Source organism: Zootoca vivipara, chromosome 5 (assembly GCF_963506605.1).
Source record: "Zootoca vivipara chromosome 5, rZooViv1.1, whole genome shotgun sequence".
NCBI classification, from domain to species: Eukaryota; Metazoa; Chordata; class Lepidosauria; order Squamata; family Lacertidae; genus Zootoca; species Zootoca vivipara.
In genome coordinates this window covers 45,595,180-45,612,627 of record NC_083280.1, presented here as the reverse complement: position 1 = coordinate 45,612,627, position 17,448 = coordinate 45,595,180, and the positions used below count along the sequence as shown (strand labels likewise).

General features: G+C 42.2%; 1 protein-coding gene across 10 annotated transcripts in view; it reads left to right on the top strand.

The window, feature by feature from the left end:
* Nucleotides 1–17,448, top strand: part of SH3PXD2A (SH3 and PX domains 2A) — a 275,011-nt gene that overhangs the window by 229,446 nt on the left and 28,117 nt on the right. For all 10 annotated transcript variants that reach the window (XM_060274714.1, XM_060274716.1, XM_060274713.1 and 7 more), the window contains 2 exons: nucleotides 11,283–11,396; nucleotides 13,142–13,225. In XM_060274714.1, coding sequence (XP_060130697.1) covers nucleotides 11,283–11,396; nucleotides 13,142–13,225 — 198 coding nt within the window. The remainder of the gene's footprint in view (nucleotides 1–11,282; nucleotides 11,397–13,141; nucleotides 13,226–17,448) is intronic.

The window sequence follows — 17,448 nt, the reverse complement described above, 5'->3', positions numbered from 1 at the left end:
GATTTTCACCCCCACCAGCTCTGAGGCCACGGACTTTTTGGGCTTTCCGTCTTCCCAGGAGGAAGGAGGGGGCCAACGGGACTGGGGGGAGGTGTTAACACCAACCGGCTCGGACAGCACAGAGTTTTTAGGCTTTCAGTCACCACCGACACCCGTGCAGCCTCTCGGGAGGGGAGAAGGGGGGCTTGGAAGGGGGGTGGATGTGAGGGTCAAGGGGTATCGCGAAGCCCCTCCCCTCCTGAGTTCCAGCCCAGCCCCGAGCGAGGCTGAAAAGAGGGAAAGCTGCAGCTCAAGTGGGGAAACAGGAAGTGGTGTCCAAGGCTCTGGCAGGGTAGAAGAGCCATCGTCCCAGGTGGGACAGGAAGGGGGAAGGAAGGGGGGCAGACCCATCCCCCCAACTCCGGAATTGCGCAGAAAACGTCGGGGGAAGAGGATGGGTCTCCCCAAGTTGTTATGCTGGCGCAAGACGCGCCAATAGCCACTTGGAGGTTCTGATTCAAGCTGAGCAGATGTGTCTTTGTAAATAGCACTGCCATTAGCACTGTAAATACTCAGCACCAATAAAAGATAAAATGCAGAGCTGTGTAGAGTCGTTACTCTGAAGTAGCCCACTCCGGCCACCGTGACAGGTGGTGACCCCAACATATGGGGTCTTGCTGTGATTGTAGAAATCCTTATCTGGTGCAATGAATTAAGACCCGTTTCTTTCTCACAGTGTTGTGTATAAGCCTGCAATACATTCAGGCTAGCACATTTCTCTGGAAACAAGTCCCATTTGAACTCAGTGAGCCTCACTTCTGAGAGCACATGCATAGAATTTCAGGGTTGAAAGTAGCTTTATTTCTCTGAGCTGAAAATTTCTAGTTCATTGTGGAGAAAGACGGAAACGCTTTCCCTCCTCCGCATGATGATTCATGGGCTGTATTGTCCTCGCCAAACTCTTGCAGCCAGTTAAAGTATTTTCCAAAAGGGGGAAGGTGTGGCTTCTGCTGGTACTGGAGTGGTCTACCATTGCAATGTCCTTGCATAAAATATTACTGCTAGGTCTATAGGTAGGCTATAGTAGGTGACAAAAGGGAAGGGAGGACAGGCAAGGGTTTTAGAAAGTGGCTATATAATTCATTCTAGTTAAAGATGCAGAAATACAGCCTTTCCATGTATATACTGAAAACTCAGGCCAAATCTGAAATACAACTGAATTAAAAATAAACAGGATTGAAGCAGAATGTAAATTACACTTTCTGTGGGGACAGTTCCTACTGGATATTCTCACGGGGCTAAGGTGTTGCCAGTAGGCAGATAACCTCTTGATTCCATCATCTGATGCCAGGGAGGCAGTGGAAGTGGTAAATTAGTGTCTGGCATGAATTCAGGAGCAGATAGGAGTTTACAAGCTGAAACTTAATTCAGACAAGATGGAAGTACTGTTAGTCAAGAATGCTGCTGAGGTGATTCAACCTGTTCAAATAGATTCTCACTAACCTGTTAGAATTCTTTGAGAGTGTCAACAAGCTTATTGATAGAGGTGATCCAGTCCACATTCTGTCCTTAGACTGTCAAAAAGATTTCGACACAGGAAGCGGAGAGCATTGAGATTTCTCTCAATGGAAGATGTAGAAAGAAGAGTCCCCCAGGATTGGTATTGGGACCTGTGCTTTTTAACTTGTTCGTAAAGATTTAGAGTCAGGGGTGAGTGGTGACTCACCAAATTGTTTCAGGGTGGTTAAAGCAAAATGGGATTAGGAGACCTCTAAAAGGATCTCTCCAACCAAATGAGTGGGCGGTAACACGGTAAATGCAATTCAATGTCCACAGATAGGATTCACATTTGGACCACACAAAAAAACCAACCCCTCTAAATTTCACAGATACACTCCTGGAGTCTGAAAAGGAGAAACTTGGCTTTAGTCATCCATTCGTTGGAGCCTTTTATTTGGTTGTACCACAGTGTTCTCATTTAAAATCCGTCAGACTTCCTTTTTGCGTCTCTTTCACTAGAAATTTTGATAGTGACCTAATTCTGCTGCCACTTTCTATGGGAAATCCCTTTTATTCTCCTGCTGCTGCTCTAGATTTTTGCGTTTAGGTTTTGGCTGAATTATGTTCTTTGTTGCCTTTGGAAAGTTTTTTTTAGTTGTCCTTTAATCGAACAAACTGCAGTTTTATGGTTATACTGTACACCACTCTGGGTACTCAGTCCTCTTTTCAAAAAGCATTGAACTTGACAGCCAGAGAGAATTGAAGTTTGTTATGAGGAGGAAACTGATAGGTTTTGCAGATCTTCTTGCCACTGGCTAAAAAAGATCACTTTCCTCTATAAATAAATGAACGTGTGTGATGTGTTAATAAAGTTAACATCTACTCTGCAAGCTTTTTTGTCTGTGGCCACACCATCTATCTCCTGAATATTTTCCCCAAATCATACCTATAGCTAGCAACATACAGCTTTGTTCCTTCTGTGTCATTTTGCAGACTTTGCTGGCAAAACACAGTGAATTCATTATAGGAACTATTATTAGTAGCAGATTTTAACAAATACTCTGAAACTGGGAGTGGGGTAAAAACATTATGCATAGCTTCTTGGTCTATGTATGCAATACACAGAGAATGTCTGGCACAAATCCCAGTGATCAGTTGTGTTGTGCATTCTGCACGGTTGAAGGGAAATTACTGACTAGCGGTATGAGGGATTGCCTCCTATTGAACAGATCTGACAGCTTCCAATCTATTACACAAGTTGTAATGTATGTGCTCACCCAATCAAACCTCCCAAAAATTCTGAACCAGTACTAAGTGTTCTTTAAGCAGTTATGGAGGAGAGGTGTTCTGAACAAGGAACATCCATTATGTTGTTTGAAGCGTTTGTGTTCTGGAATTTGGTGCATCTTCTTAATTTCTCTAAAATGGAAAACATTACATACATTCTTAATCAATGTAGAACTTTTCAAGTGCAAATATTGAATGTCAGATATCCCAGATATTCAAGTGGGGTGGACTTGAGCTATGAGAGCTTTCTCCTGGGTGAGGCTAGGCAGATGGGCTTTGTTTTCACATTTTGGAACTGACTGATCACCATGTTTTTGGAAGGAATGTTTTTCCAGGCTAGATTGGCCAATGACCCTGAATTCTTTTTGTAGCTAGGGGCATGGTTCATCTGTGTGATTCTTAGTTCTGTTTTTCTAAACCTTTTCAGGCCATTGTACACACCACTGCTCTTCACTTGAGTTACGATGTAATCCTTCTGGATATGGGGGGAGGTCAGCTTTACACACACACACACACACACACACACACACACACACACCACTATTCATTTAAGGAAGCCCTTGGATCTCTCTCATTTTTCTGTATGAGTTTGGGTGGACCAGGTGGCTATCCCACTAGTTATCCAACAACACATATCTGATTCTACAATGAGAGATGATTCAGTGGTGAAGAGGAGGAGGAGGAGGAGGAGGAGGAGGAGGAGGAGGAGGAGGAGGAGGAGGAGAAGAAGAAGAATTTTATTATTTATATCCTGCCCATCTGGCTGGGTTTCCCCAGCCACTCTGGGTGGCTTACAGTGTATATAAAAATGGTAAAACATCAGGCATAAAAAACTTCCCTAAACAGGGCTGCCTTCAGATGTCTTCTAAAAGTCGGATAGTTGTTTATTTCCTTGACATCTGATGGGAGGGTGTTCCACATGGTGGGTGCCACTACTGAGACGGCCCTCTGCCTGGTTCCCTGTAACCTCACTCCTCGCCTGGACCTCAGTGTCTGGGCTGAACAATGGGGGTGGAGACACTTCTTCAGGTATACTGGACAGAGGCCATTTAGGGCTTTAAAGGTCAGCACCAACACTTCAAATTGTGCTCGGAAACTACTGGGAGCCAGTGTAGGTCTTTCAGGATGGGTGAATTAGTGTAAGCAGAAGGGCAAGCCAGTCAGTTTATCTCTTCTAATGTATACAGACAAATAAGCAGAATGGATAGGGTATTCCGCTAGAGCTTTCTTAAGCAAAGTGATTGAATGCATGCGAATTTGGACTTTGTTCTGCAGATTTGTTTTAAAATGCAATTAAGGAAAATGGTGGTGGTGGCGGCAGGGGCATGAAGTTAGCCTGGTGCTGTGGCCCTCAAACTTTGATGCCTTTCAATGAAAGGAGTAAGATAGTCGTACGAAGTACAGCAAAGAATATTATTCTGCTCAGTCACAACCAATGGTGCAGGAGCCAGAATGAACCTCATACTGTCTTGGCAGCATGCAGAGAGAACTTTACATAATACTCTGCAGATGTTGTTGCAGAATAGTTGTAATAACGGATTGTGCTCAACTCCTGCACAGAGAAAGGAATAAATGCAGGGCGGGGGCAGCTCCATGAATACATTGCTTCATTCTGGTTTTTGAAAGTGAAGTCTCTTAAGAAATGTATACAGTACAGGGTGTATATCCATCTGGCCAAGAGAGGGTTTTTTGGTTTATAGTACAACAATCTTGATTCCTTCTATGTAGCTCTTGGCTAAGCATTTTTTCCCCTTCAGGGCTAGACAATTTGCTTAAGATGGAGTCTAAGGCAACTGCCTCAGTGTTTCTTCCTTGAGAGCCCTTTTTGAGCTGGAGGGAGTGCTTTGTAGTCAGATATCTCAGAATATGGCAAAGGCACAGCCGCCACTAGGTGTCCAGTCTATGGCATGGATGCCAAAGTGACACAGATAACTAGAGTTTGGGGCACACTTATGCAGGAGTTGGAGAGGGTCGGCTACGTTCCTAGCTATGACATAGTTTGTACTATATTTCTGTCTGCCACTCCCGTGGGCATTCCTGGCTGTGCCCTATTTCGGTAGGATAGAACCAAAATAGTGCCAGTACAGAAGGAGTTGCTTATATATTGTAGTGTAGCAACACACACACATACATCCTTGAATTTGACTTGTGGCATAACTGCCAAAAGGGCTAACTACCACTGCACATCTCATCATACAAAAAATATGTAGGTTGTGTCATCAATGTCTCAGCACACACAAATTCATGGCAGATAGAAACCCAAAAGATGCAACTTCATCATATTCTTAAGCTCCTTGAAAATGGAAACCTTGTTTGTGCCGAAGTGTTTGTTAAAAATGGTGGGTGGAATTTCACAGCTTCAGTAAGGGTGTTCTTTGTTTAAATTATGCAGCAGCAGGCTCTGGGTCCATAAATACTCCATGCACATGTTTTGTATGCCTTTTTGCACCTGGAAGACCTAATCTGTAAGAAAAATAAGTGCTGACCACAACGCGTATCTAGTTTGACTGGATTCTCGTGCTTTGCTATGTGCATAAGATCAGTTTGGGTCTCATGGGACTTATTTTTTCCTAATGGTTTACAGGATTTCAGCCATGAAGTTCAAATTATATTATCAACTACTGCCTTGAATACTTTATTTTTAACATAATTTGAAGGAAACTGGTGATGTGTGTAAAACAGTTTCACACACAGTTGCTCCCAATTTCCCAACATCTTATTGCAAGTGTTTTGCCTTTCACCCCCATTTCATAAAGGAAGGTTGGCTTACTTCTTGTGGATATTTTATTGGGGACCTCCCAATCCAAACCATATTTGACCCAATTTTTTCAGCAGGTTCATAGCATTATGTGTTGTTAAATCCAGCACTCTCCTTTCCTTGTTATTTCATACATTTAATAGTGTCTTTTTTGGTGCATTTGAGTAAGAAACCTGACTTCAGCATGGTATGTTTACAACCATCCATGCTGCAGTTGTCATGCAGGCTAGACCTGCTGGATTTCCTTCTTTCAGGCCACAATTAAAAGTGCAGGAGCCTTGTCCTCTTCACCTGGTCACTCCTCACAACTGAATAGGAGTGAACAAGCAGAGTGCGAGGTAGGATTGCATAGCATTTACTGCACTGCGAAAGTAGCCTTGACATCCCAGGGTGATGAAAGTACTGATTATCACTTCACACCTTTAAGGTAACTTCCATTCTATCTACAGAATCACTTTGGATCTAAGCAATGACTTGAGTGTGGCTGTGTACACACTCCCAATATATTCCGAATCCAGTGCACTCCCACTGCCGGTTTGTGAAGCCACATCCACACGCCATTACCAGTAGTAACAATCCACATCTATCCTGTAGTTCCTTGAGAAATACTGCATTTCCCCCCAAACCAGTGTTGATCTGATTTGAAAATGTAAGCCATCTAAAAACATCCATGCCCCCTCTCTGCCCACTGGTGTGGACAGGCAGTGGATGACTTGGAAGCACAAACAACTGTGTGCAACAACATGCAAATGCTATTTTAAACAAAACGGGGAAAACAGCCTTACTGCGTTTTAAGCTGGTAATTATATACAGCCAGACATTGAGCTTAATGGCTAGATATGCGTTGGCAAGGAAAACAAGTTATCTCTGGCTGATCCTTGGGAATAACAATAACACTTCTGATAAAGAAATTAAAGGAAGAGCTAATGGAGTGCCAGCCCAAGGTCATTCATTCATTCATTCATTCATTCATTCATTCATTCACATGTGTGTATGTGTTGATATACAGTGGTACCTTGGTTTACAACCATAATCCGTTCTGGAGGTCTGGTTGTCAACCAAAACAGGTTGTAACCCAAAGCGCACTTTCGCCAATGGGGCCTCCCCCCAAAAATTGGTTGTAATAAAAAAGGGGGGCTGTAATCCAAAAAAGGGGACACACACTTCTGGGTTTGACGTGGTTGTAATCCGAAACGGTTGTAATCCAAAGTGGTTGCAAACCAAGGTACCACTATACTACCCAATCAACTCTGTCTCCTGGCTGCCATGTGGACCTTAAAACTGCTCAAGCCAACACTTTTAAAACTTGGCACACCATTTTAACATTAGTTCCTGCTTTCCATCTGTTTGCAAGCTGCGCCTGAATTAAATCACTTCACCCAGCAGGGCTAACCCTGAGTGGAGCACAATGCACTGATTGGGTGGATTTTTGTTTGTTTATTTCTGTCAATGTGGAAGTTGGTATAGATGGTGAAGTAGATCGCTGCTTTATTTTAGTTTTGTTTTTCCTAGACCAAACACACCCACTGGACCACCACCAAATACAGACCGTACAGGAAGGCAGGATATTGGCGAGGAAAACCATTGACATGGGGATGTGAAAGGATCAGGGAAGAGGAATGAAAGAAACTGGCAGTTGGCAGTGGGGGATAAGGTACAAGTTGATTGTGAAAGGAGAATGGGAGAAGAAATTACAGGAGATGGGTAACAATACTTTGAGAAGTATGTGAGGTTAGGAAAGAAAAAAATGAAGGACAAAGACTTCTCCACTTAGAGCTTCTGGATCAGCAAATTCTGCCTAAAATAGGAAGGCTGAGTCACCATACCCCCAGAGCAAATATCTGTACTTAGCTTGAGGAAACCTGAGGTATGGAACTCCTTGCCACAATGCAAGCACTGTGGCAAAGTATTTAGCAATTTCCAAAGATGGATTAGAAATCTGTAGGAAATGACAGCACTTGCCTGCTGGTTATGCTAAACTCTGCTTCCATATGCCACCATTTTGTGACTAGTGGGCCTCAGTAATTCTCAGCCTTCTTAAGTGGGCCCTGTGGGTAGAAAGTTCAAGAACCCCCTGCTGTACTTGGGTATGGAATGGCTTGGTTTGGCTCAACCGTTTTAAGCTATATGCAGAGTTGAAAATAGTATTTTAGGTCTTTTCCAACTTTTCTGTTTTGTGAAATAGTAGGGCACAAAACCAAAGTTCAGGGTGAAATGAAATGCTTCAAAGGTCATGGTTTTTACTAGAGTGTTAACTTTATAGTGCAGCTCTTTTCACTCAGGCTAACGTTTGCTTCTGAAGAAGAATTCATAGGACCGTTTCCATCTAATTAGGATCAGATGTGTATCAGCTTCTGGTCTGTTTACTTCTGCGTCATAATTACAGTTGCATGTTCAACTCCAACATGCCTCCTATCCTGCCCTGCCATTATCTATTCCTCCTTTTCAGCAGTAGGCCTTTTTGAAATGAGTTGGTGGTGTTGGTTTTCTTTTTAAATAATAATATTATTTATGGCAGCTGGCTGCTGTGGGTAAACGTCATGTCAGGAGAATCTCCCTCTTGCTGTGAAAAAGTGTAACTAAATTCCCTGACCAGGAATAATGTGAAGCAAAGTTTTCCAAATCTCTCTTGGAAATGGAAATCTCTGCCTCTTGATGAAATGATGCTAGTAATGGCTCTGGTGTCATCGGTGCTGCTCTGTTTTTATTTTTGATTCCCTTTTGGAACATTTAGGGGAACAAGAGAGAGGTTCCTAGAATTGGCTTAGATTATTTTAAGAATATCTAACTTTGATATGCATGCATGCATGCCTCCACTTTTGGAGTAGAGCACTTTCACATGCAGAATTAGATTATAGAGTATGAGCTTTGAATGTTATCCTCCTGTTATTTGCACAGTAAAATAGGGAACCCTCCTGTGCATGGTTGGGGCAGATTTGGGATTCTGCCCTGTTGAAAACCAGTGGGGCCATCACAATTGAGATTCAAATGAAATGCAAGTGGAAAATGGGAATTAAAGGTGCATGTAAGCAGATTAATCTAGATAACTAAAGCAGTGAGGCAAACCATAGATTACAAGGCATACTCACTAATGCACTATATTTTATGCCATGCAGTAGGCTCTGGTCCACATTTATGTCTGAGGAATGCTGAACTAGAGCAATATCAAATGTCAGTTGGTGAATCCATGCCAGAGAATTCTTATGCTGAAATAGCAGTTTTCCTCTGAGTAAATGCAGGGTGCCTTTTTGCTTGCTACTTCCAACAGCTACAGCCTCTCTTCTTCCTCCACAAGCTTTCAACTAAATCCTACATATGTTTGCCCTACTGTATCCAATGGGGCCCCACTTCCTTGCCAGCAAACTACAAATGGTGGCTATAGTATGTTTCCCTTACACAACAATTTACTTTCCCCATTCTCACTTTCCTTTTAGCAACACTGTTGCTGTAGCTATAAGCAACTGGTTTTGCCTGTTTCCCCTATCCAAGTTAACTCGTGTCAAGACTACGGGGTTCATCTTGAGTCTTGTTTTCACTACCAGGTATGAGTCCTGGAATATGTGGGGAGTGAGCATGTACAGAGTGCTCTTCTTTCACCACTGTACAAGTGTAGTCTCCTATCTCCATGCATATTTTAAATTCAAAGCATGGTACCTGGGTTGGTGTTAGCCCTGGGAGTTTGGTACAGATGCTCTGGCCCATGCTGCACACACACACACACACACCTGCTCCTTGTTTTCCCTCTCTACTCCCCTCATTTTGGTTGCCCAGCTCCAAAAACCAAGAGCATCCAAAACATCTGGAGGGCCAAAGTTTGGGGATGACTGATCTAGTTCATAAACCAAGGGTACGCGTAGAAGGCTCAGGTCTTGCTCCAACTTATTCTCCCTGCCATCTCTCACTCTTGCAAACTTCAGCTGACTTTTCTCAGCCTCTGTGCCTAGGGAGAGGCAGAGAGAAGTAGCCAATAGTAAAAGCATCTAATTTGCGCTTAACACCTGGGCTTTGTGAAGGACCATTAACCACTTCATTTTAAAAGTTATGTTTTAAGCAAGTCTCTTTCCTTGCCTCAGTGAGAATTTATATATTTACAAGTTCATTAATTGTTGTGTTTAACATCACCCATATGCTAAAGAATATCAATAGGAAAGGAATTGTCCAACTTTGCAGAGTGTCAATTTCCTTCCAACAGGGAGCTTATTATGAAGTAGAATTCACACAGGCATTTTGTTTTTATTTAAAAGTGGAAGCAAAGCACACAGCCTTGGCTAAGTTTGGTTAATAGTTTCTGTCCTTTGTCTGCAGTTCTGTATTGGCTTACATCCTAACTAGTTATCCATGATCAGAAGGGCTATTTTCATTTACAGGGGGAATTGGAATCCAGTGGAGATCTGCCCCTTCCCCCTGCCCTGGCCCTCATGCTGCTCCAAGGGTCCACCTAACCTAGGCGCTACAGGGAGAAGGGGAGAGAAGCAAAAACTTCCACTGGCAGGAGCATCCTGTTAGTGGAACTTTGCCCACAGACGCTTGCAGCAGCAGCAAAACCTTAGTTATGATGTGACCCACAGTGTGTTGGGGTAATGTCTTTTGGCAGCACTGTGAAAAGAAACCAATTCTAATTGCAACTTTAGTATTTGAATTTCCAGTTTGACACTCCCACTTCCAATTGAATAGTCCAGGGGTTTTCCACGGCATTTGGACACAATTATGTGGGGCTACAAAAGCTATTCAACACAATTGGACCCAATTGTGGGGCTACAAAAGCGTGTGGAATCATTTTAATATAGGAAATTGGTGCAACCTGTCTGATTTTACCAGGAATGCAGAACATTTTTGTGCCTACATAGGCAATTAGGTGATTTTATTTCCACCAGCAATATGCCAACTTCTATACAAAAAATGCAGTTCTTGCAGTTCCTACTTTATGGGAAAGGAAAGCAAAAAGTTTCCCTTCCCCCCTTTCCAGACTCATCCTCTCCTGCTGTATACTTATAAAATGTTTGGCATCAGGCCCCAACTCAGAACCCTTTAATGCTGGATAGCACAGCAAGGGAAGCCTTGGACAGGGCGGGAGAAAGAGAGAAAATGACATTTTAATTTCTGCCCCACCTCTATTAGTTCTGCTGTGTTCCCCATCCTACTATAGAGGTTCTTGTTCCAGGGTGGCTGGAGTCTTGAACAGGAGTACAACTCTTAAACAGCATTCAGACAGCACTTTACTCTGTTTTCCTGGTGTTTCCTTCCCTGATCATTTATATGCTCTTTCACACTTCTGGAAATCCAGCATATGTTTAGCACTCATTTCTGCGTTAATTGTTTCCGGGGGGGGGGGGGAACCAATTTTCCACTCCTGATAACCCAGGTAAATGCAGGAGTTTTGTGCTGTCATTTTTCTGTAGTTTGCATGGATCACGCCATGTGACAAAATTTGGGTGGAATTCCAGCATACAGTTCTTTCCCTCCGTTTTCATGGGCGAATGACAGGGGAACAGAAACATGCGTGTCTGCTATTGTGCCACGCCACACACAGCAGTGTGAATGAAATTTAGCATGACATATTGTTATATTTATCAAAAAGCCACAATTCCACCATGATACAGTAAAAGGAATACAGTGTAAAAGGAACTTTAGAAACGGGTGCAGAAGTGCTAGCATTATAACCAGGATGACTTAACACACTGGTTTTGAAGAATTTGAAATTATTAGGGGACAGTGATTCTGTAGTGAATTAACACTTATTCTTTGCTTTCCCTCACAGGTTGGTGGTTTGTAAGTACCTCGGAAGAGCAGGGCTGGGTCCCTGCCACTTACCTGGAATCCCAAAGTGGAATTAGAGATGATTCTGAAATTAACATGTCCAAAGGAGGGGAAGGTAAGAAACAGCTGTGATTGATCTGGGTGAGGAATTATAATTAAAACCCACCTTTACCCTATAGGAATTAGCATAGCTATATTAAAGACCACCACAAAGGCTAGTAGTTACCTATTGACAGTTATTTATGCCATTTAAGGGGAAGAATAAAGCCTTTTAAGTGCCTTCCTAGGCTACCTTGATCTGGTAGGAAAAGAGGCTATAGAATGAATGATTAATTTATTAATTTATTTAATTTATACCCCGCCCAGCCACTCTGGATGGCTTACAGCATGCATCCCCAAACTGCGGCCCTCCTGATGTTTTGGCCTGCAACTCCCATGCTCCCTAGCTAGCAGGACCAGTGGTCAGGGAAGATGGGAATTGTAGTCCATAACATCTGGAGGGCCGAAGTTTGGGGGTGCCTGGCTTACAGCATATCATAGAAGTAACACTTGTATGGGTTGTGGCATCATTCCAAAGCATAATAAAAAATTTTTTTAATGCTGATTCTTTTGAGTTTATAACGATGCTTATGAGTTTATAACGATTTCTAGAAATTGTGGTCTAGACCCTTGTGGTTTGTATACAATAATGCACCCATGTTCTTCCATAAGAGATTTAACACAGCTATTTGAGTTGTTTTTTTCAGCTTGTCTTGAATCTTTCATAGACCACAGTGGGGGAGAGGAGTTTATATAATCTATGAAATTGTATTCATAATATATATTTTTCCTGATGTATACGAATAGTATACAGTACTGTATTATATAGTTGATATTATTCTGGCTTTGTCCCAGTTTGCAAGTCTTTTTGTCTAAGATGCTATCAGAATCTGCGTACAGCAAAAGGTGTTGCCATTAACTGCCCTATTTTGCTTAGTGCTGACCAAGTCTATCCTCTCCCATCATAGTATTTGTTCCCCTTTTAGTGTTAACTTTTTGTCATATTCCATTATATGTACATCTTTATCCAACTCATAAATAACTGTGCACAGAGGATGCTGTCCCAAAACAGAGTTGTGCATGACATTAAGGCTCCCTTCAGCCCTAGTGCAGAGGAATGATAGAGTGTAGGTTGCATCAGAGGAAAAGTTCATATCCACAAACGGGAGATACAGTTGGGGTGCACTTGTAGCATCTTTACTCAGGACAGACATGGCGAACCCATTGCCCTACGGATGTTTTCAGATATCCTTTATCATTGGCTATGCTGGCTGGGGCTGATGGGAGCAAGCCAACGGTGTAATTGGTGTACATCGGACTGTAGAGGCCTCTTTAAAGGTTCCATCTTGCCTAGTACAGATTTGGACCTCCCCTCTGCTCGTACAGAGTTATCTAAGGAACAGGCTTCAACTTTGGCAAAGGCTCTGAATGTTCCTATGCCACAAAGATGTCATAAAAAGATGCTCCAAACACCCTGCATTCTAAGCAAAGGTGCTGTGATATTATTGATGTCTATTTCTTAAGACTTCCCAAAATTCTGGATACATACAACCCATTACTGTTATTGTTTAATATGATCTTATGTCCACTAAATGAAGAACCATGAGAAAGCCTGTTTGTGCCTGGGCCTCAGGTAGTTTATTATTCTATCACTTCTTGTAAACTAATCCCAATCTATTATTACATCTCATCCTCGCTAACACAAGACTAGTCCTTAATGTTACCATGTTTTACGTTGAGTTTGGTTCCCACCCCACCCAGCCACCCATCACATTTTATTTTTATTTCCTTTTTTATGTTCTCATCCATTTTCCAACATAGTTTCTAAGAGACGCAAGGCACACCTGAGACGCCTGGACCGGCGATGGACACTGGGAGGGATGGTCAACAGGCAGCAGAGTCGAGGTGAATAACTTCTGGGACGTGGTCCCTTGAAGGATGCACATGCTGGTGGCTGCTGCTGCTTCTCTTGCCATTCAACATTGCTACAGATTGCTGGCGGGTGTATTGCATTTTATTGGGTCTTGTCTTCTCTGCGGTAGAAACAAGCCTGCTTGCAGCAAAATTAGATGGCATTTAGGTGTGCTACCTGCTGAGCATGTTCAGATGGGAGCCAATTGCAAAAATCAGCTCTGCAGACACTGTATGCTTTCACAAGCAACTCTTCACATCTTTTAATCTGTGCACCACTTCTGAAGGTCCTTAAGGTGACCGAAAAAGGGAAGGCAGGAAAAGGCCAATTTGATCACTTTTTTGCATTTGATGTAAATATGGCTCTTTCATTCTTAATTATTTCCTGTGGGTAGTTCTTGTGACCATGGGGAGGGAAGGGAATGTACCTAAAACCTAAAGTTAGTAGGCTGATAGTGTAAGCCAAGAAATTAAGTTTATAGTTGAGAATGGTTGTGCAAAGGAATGTTTTAGAAATCTGTTTAAAGAGGATGTTGCCTGTATCCCCTAATAGTGTATTGAAGGTTAAGGACTAGGTTGGTGGATGAAGTTAAATCATGAAATTTAATTCTCCCACCCCACCCCCCGTTGCCGTATCCCACCCCCACTGCAGAGCTCGGAGTGGGTAGCCAACTCTGATCGGCATGTAGCAGAGTAGTAATAATAGTAATAGTAATTTATTTGTACCCTTCTCATCTGACTGGTTTGCTGCAGCCACTCTGGGCAGCTTCCAACGGAATGTAAAAATACAATGAAACATCAAATATTAAAAGCTTCCCATGAAGCAGGGTGGGGGAAGAACCTGAACACTGCAAATAATGCTACATGCTTCCTGTGGCAGACTACCAGAATAGCAGTATACTATACCAAATGGCGCAGGAGGCTGTCATGGCATGTGTCAGTGGTTTTGCTGCATATAAATGCAATGGGATGATAATGCCAAGCTGGGCATTTCATGCATGTGAATGTAGTTGTGTACTCTTCACATGGTAAAGCACACGTGGGGGATCACACTGTTTCCTACACAGAAGAGAGATCCTTGTAATGACTTTTGCCTTTCCTGACTCTAAGCCGCTTCTTACTGGAAACGTTTACAAAAACAGTAAACCTTCCTGGGAACATTTGATGCTCCTGATTTACAGCCTGTTGGGAAGAACGCTGCCCTGTTCATTTGCCAGAGCTGGGCTGCACATAAAGGGAGGAGAATGAAGCCTAAGGATGTGGTGAAATCTTCTTAATTCTTTCTGAGAATCATGAAATTTGTAGGCCACTCCTTGGGTCTTACACTATCTCTTGGGAAGGTGGCCATCACAGAGACTGCACATTTTTCAGGCTTGAAGTTACTGATTTACTATCATTTGGAGTGCCAGTTGTCATAAGAAATTCTCTGAACTGGTAGTAAACAAGCCTTCCCAAACCAGGTGCCTCCAGACATTTTGGCTTACCAAGCTGATTGGAGTTGTAGTTCAAGACATTTGGAAGGCACCAGGTTGTGAGAGACTGTTAGTGGGGATTTGTCTTATGTGAAAATGCTCTAAAACCTTAACATTATTAGATTATCTCAGTTCTCAGGCATGGAGTGACTTTGTCCTGACAGAGGTTATTTGAACAAAGGGGTTCAGAGGAGGCAAAGGGAGATGGCGTGAAAGAGACTGCTGACTGAAGGGAAAGTATTTTTATGGAGAATTCTTTTGTGGTTTGGAAGATTTTGAGCTATTGCATGTTGCTTAGGAGCCTTAATTAGATAATTCCCCAGACTGCATGCCTCTGCTCCCAGTGTTTCAAAGCTGGATCAGGTCACACAGTGATGTCCATAGCTGATACACAGAGAGACATAAATTAAACATTTGGGATAGCTTTCCCTGCCTCAGCCGTTAAGAACGTAATAAGGCATCCTATGCTGAGCAGACCATGTACCATCTACCTCAGTGTTGTCTACACTGACTGGCAGCAGCTTTCCAGGATTTCAGGCAGGGTTCTATCCTAGCCTTACTAGGGATTTCAGGGATTGAACCTGGGATACTCTGCTTGCAATGCTGATGCTCTGTCACTGAGCTGTGGCCCTTCCTGCCTGTGTCACAGAAGGCGATTGAGTCACTGGAAATTGTGTGACAGTTCTACTCTACTTGCATCTCACCTCAGTCTCAAGAAACTGAAAGGTGTATCTTGCACAAACGCTTGTGCAGTTTTTAAAATTGAAAAAAAAATGAGAAAAGGAAAAAAACAGAAAAATCCATCCCTTGAGCTTCTAGATAACTATTTTCATTTGCCATTTAGTTCAGGTATGTGGAAACATAAGGAGTTTCAACCAAGTTTTACTCAAGAGTAGAAACATTGAAATAAATGAACATGACTAAGTTTTGCCAATTAATTTTAATGTGTGTACTCAGAGTAAAATTTAGCTGAATACCATGCAAGGCTTTTTTCTTAAAGAGTTACCTTTGCTGGTAAAACATCTGTCAAGAAAGGGCTGCTTCTAATTGCTTCTCTTGCATGGAGAAAATCACCACCAAGCCATTTGTATTGAGCAACCACAAATTGATAGCTCTTCCTCCATGTTTCTGGAAGGCTCAAAAGTTGTTAATCCTGTTCAATGAGAAATTGCTTGATCCCTGCATAAGAAGCTGTGTTGAAGCAGCTGCCACAGGGACCAACTTACAGAAGCCACATGGCAGCTGTTTTGTGAGTGCACCATGTCTCAGACATGCAGATTTAAGGAGGAGAAAAATTGAACTTGGCTAAACTTTGGCACAATCCCTGGAACACCGTCTGGAGGGAGTAGTAATCTTGTAGGTTTCAAAGGTATTATACTGCAGTAGTGCGTCAGAGTAAGTCATCTGTAGGTGGCATAGTGTGCGTGTTTGTGGCTTCTGCCAACAACCAGAGGTCTTTCTAACACAAAGGATGGTTGGACTTTAACATTAATTGAAGTGAGGAAACTGATCTCGCTTGCAATGGTTTGCGCACTGTCTTGAAATAGCTTTATTTTCCACAGCTTCTTCTAAAAAAGATGATTGATCTAGAAATATAGTATGCAGTGTTTAAAAACAGGTGCAAGAAATATCACATGGGAGAGAATATTGATGGTGATAGTCCACTAACTTATTTATTTAATTTGAGAGAAGTGATCTCTCTTGCCTTCAAAGAAGGATCCAAAGTGACCTACAATCAATAAAACCATAAGACCAAAATATCAAACAAGAAATGGCTCACAAAACTTAAGAGACCACATATTGTCCACTTTAGTTTTTTCTGCAAACTGAATTGTATACTATCTTACTTGGACCCCTTTTAAATACTCCTTGGTCAGCTGGATACAACACTAGTCATTCTTCTGAATGATAACATTTCATTGCTGTTTCCCATAAATGCCGACTTGCATACATTTGATATTGTAATTTTTTCTACGGTTAGCCTCAGCTGAAGACTGTTGCAAATTGCTTTTGGGGTTACAAGCGGACCCATGCTCAAAGGAGTGCCAGCTTAATTTATAAACTGTGTGTGTGTGCATTTGTGTGTGAGTGTGTTTGTGGTCTCCCTTTTTCCACCACTGTAAGGAAACCAAATGAGTGTAATTTGGGAAATGCTATAATATTTTGCTGCGAAAGCACTCTGCAAAGGGAAACTTTAATGATAGCTTCCTGTTGCAGCACAGAAGGCTTAAAAATAGAACAGCAGAACAAATCTATAACCAGGGCTCTAATATCTGTAGGAATTTAATCTGACAACACTCAGCTGCAAGCATGTCTTCTTTTTCTCCTTCATTCTTCTTCTGCCTTACTTTTCTCATCTTAAGTGAACAAATAAAATATTTCAGAAAGACCCATGTTCAACTTTGGATGGTTTTACACCAAAAAAACCCAAAACAAATAATAGCAACCCTTTGGAAAGGGTAGAGTCTGTAATGGGCAAAACTTCATCTGCTCGACATTTGCAAATTTGGCTTCAAAACTGGGCCTTATTAGAAGTGTCTGAATCTTTTGCAGAACCTGTAAATGCAGCAGTCCCCCTTGACATTTGTCAGCTGGGTGTGTTTATTACATAGAATTAAACATCATAACTTGAGCATTTCCTGGGTGAAAGAGATGCACAGATTGTGTTTCATACATTCCAGGGACAAGGAAGCACAAGGCATTAATACTTCTGCTGCTTCTTCGTTGGTGGTGTTTCCAAAGTTT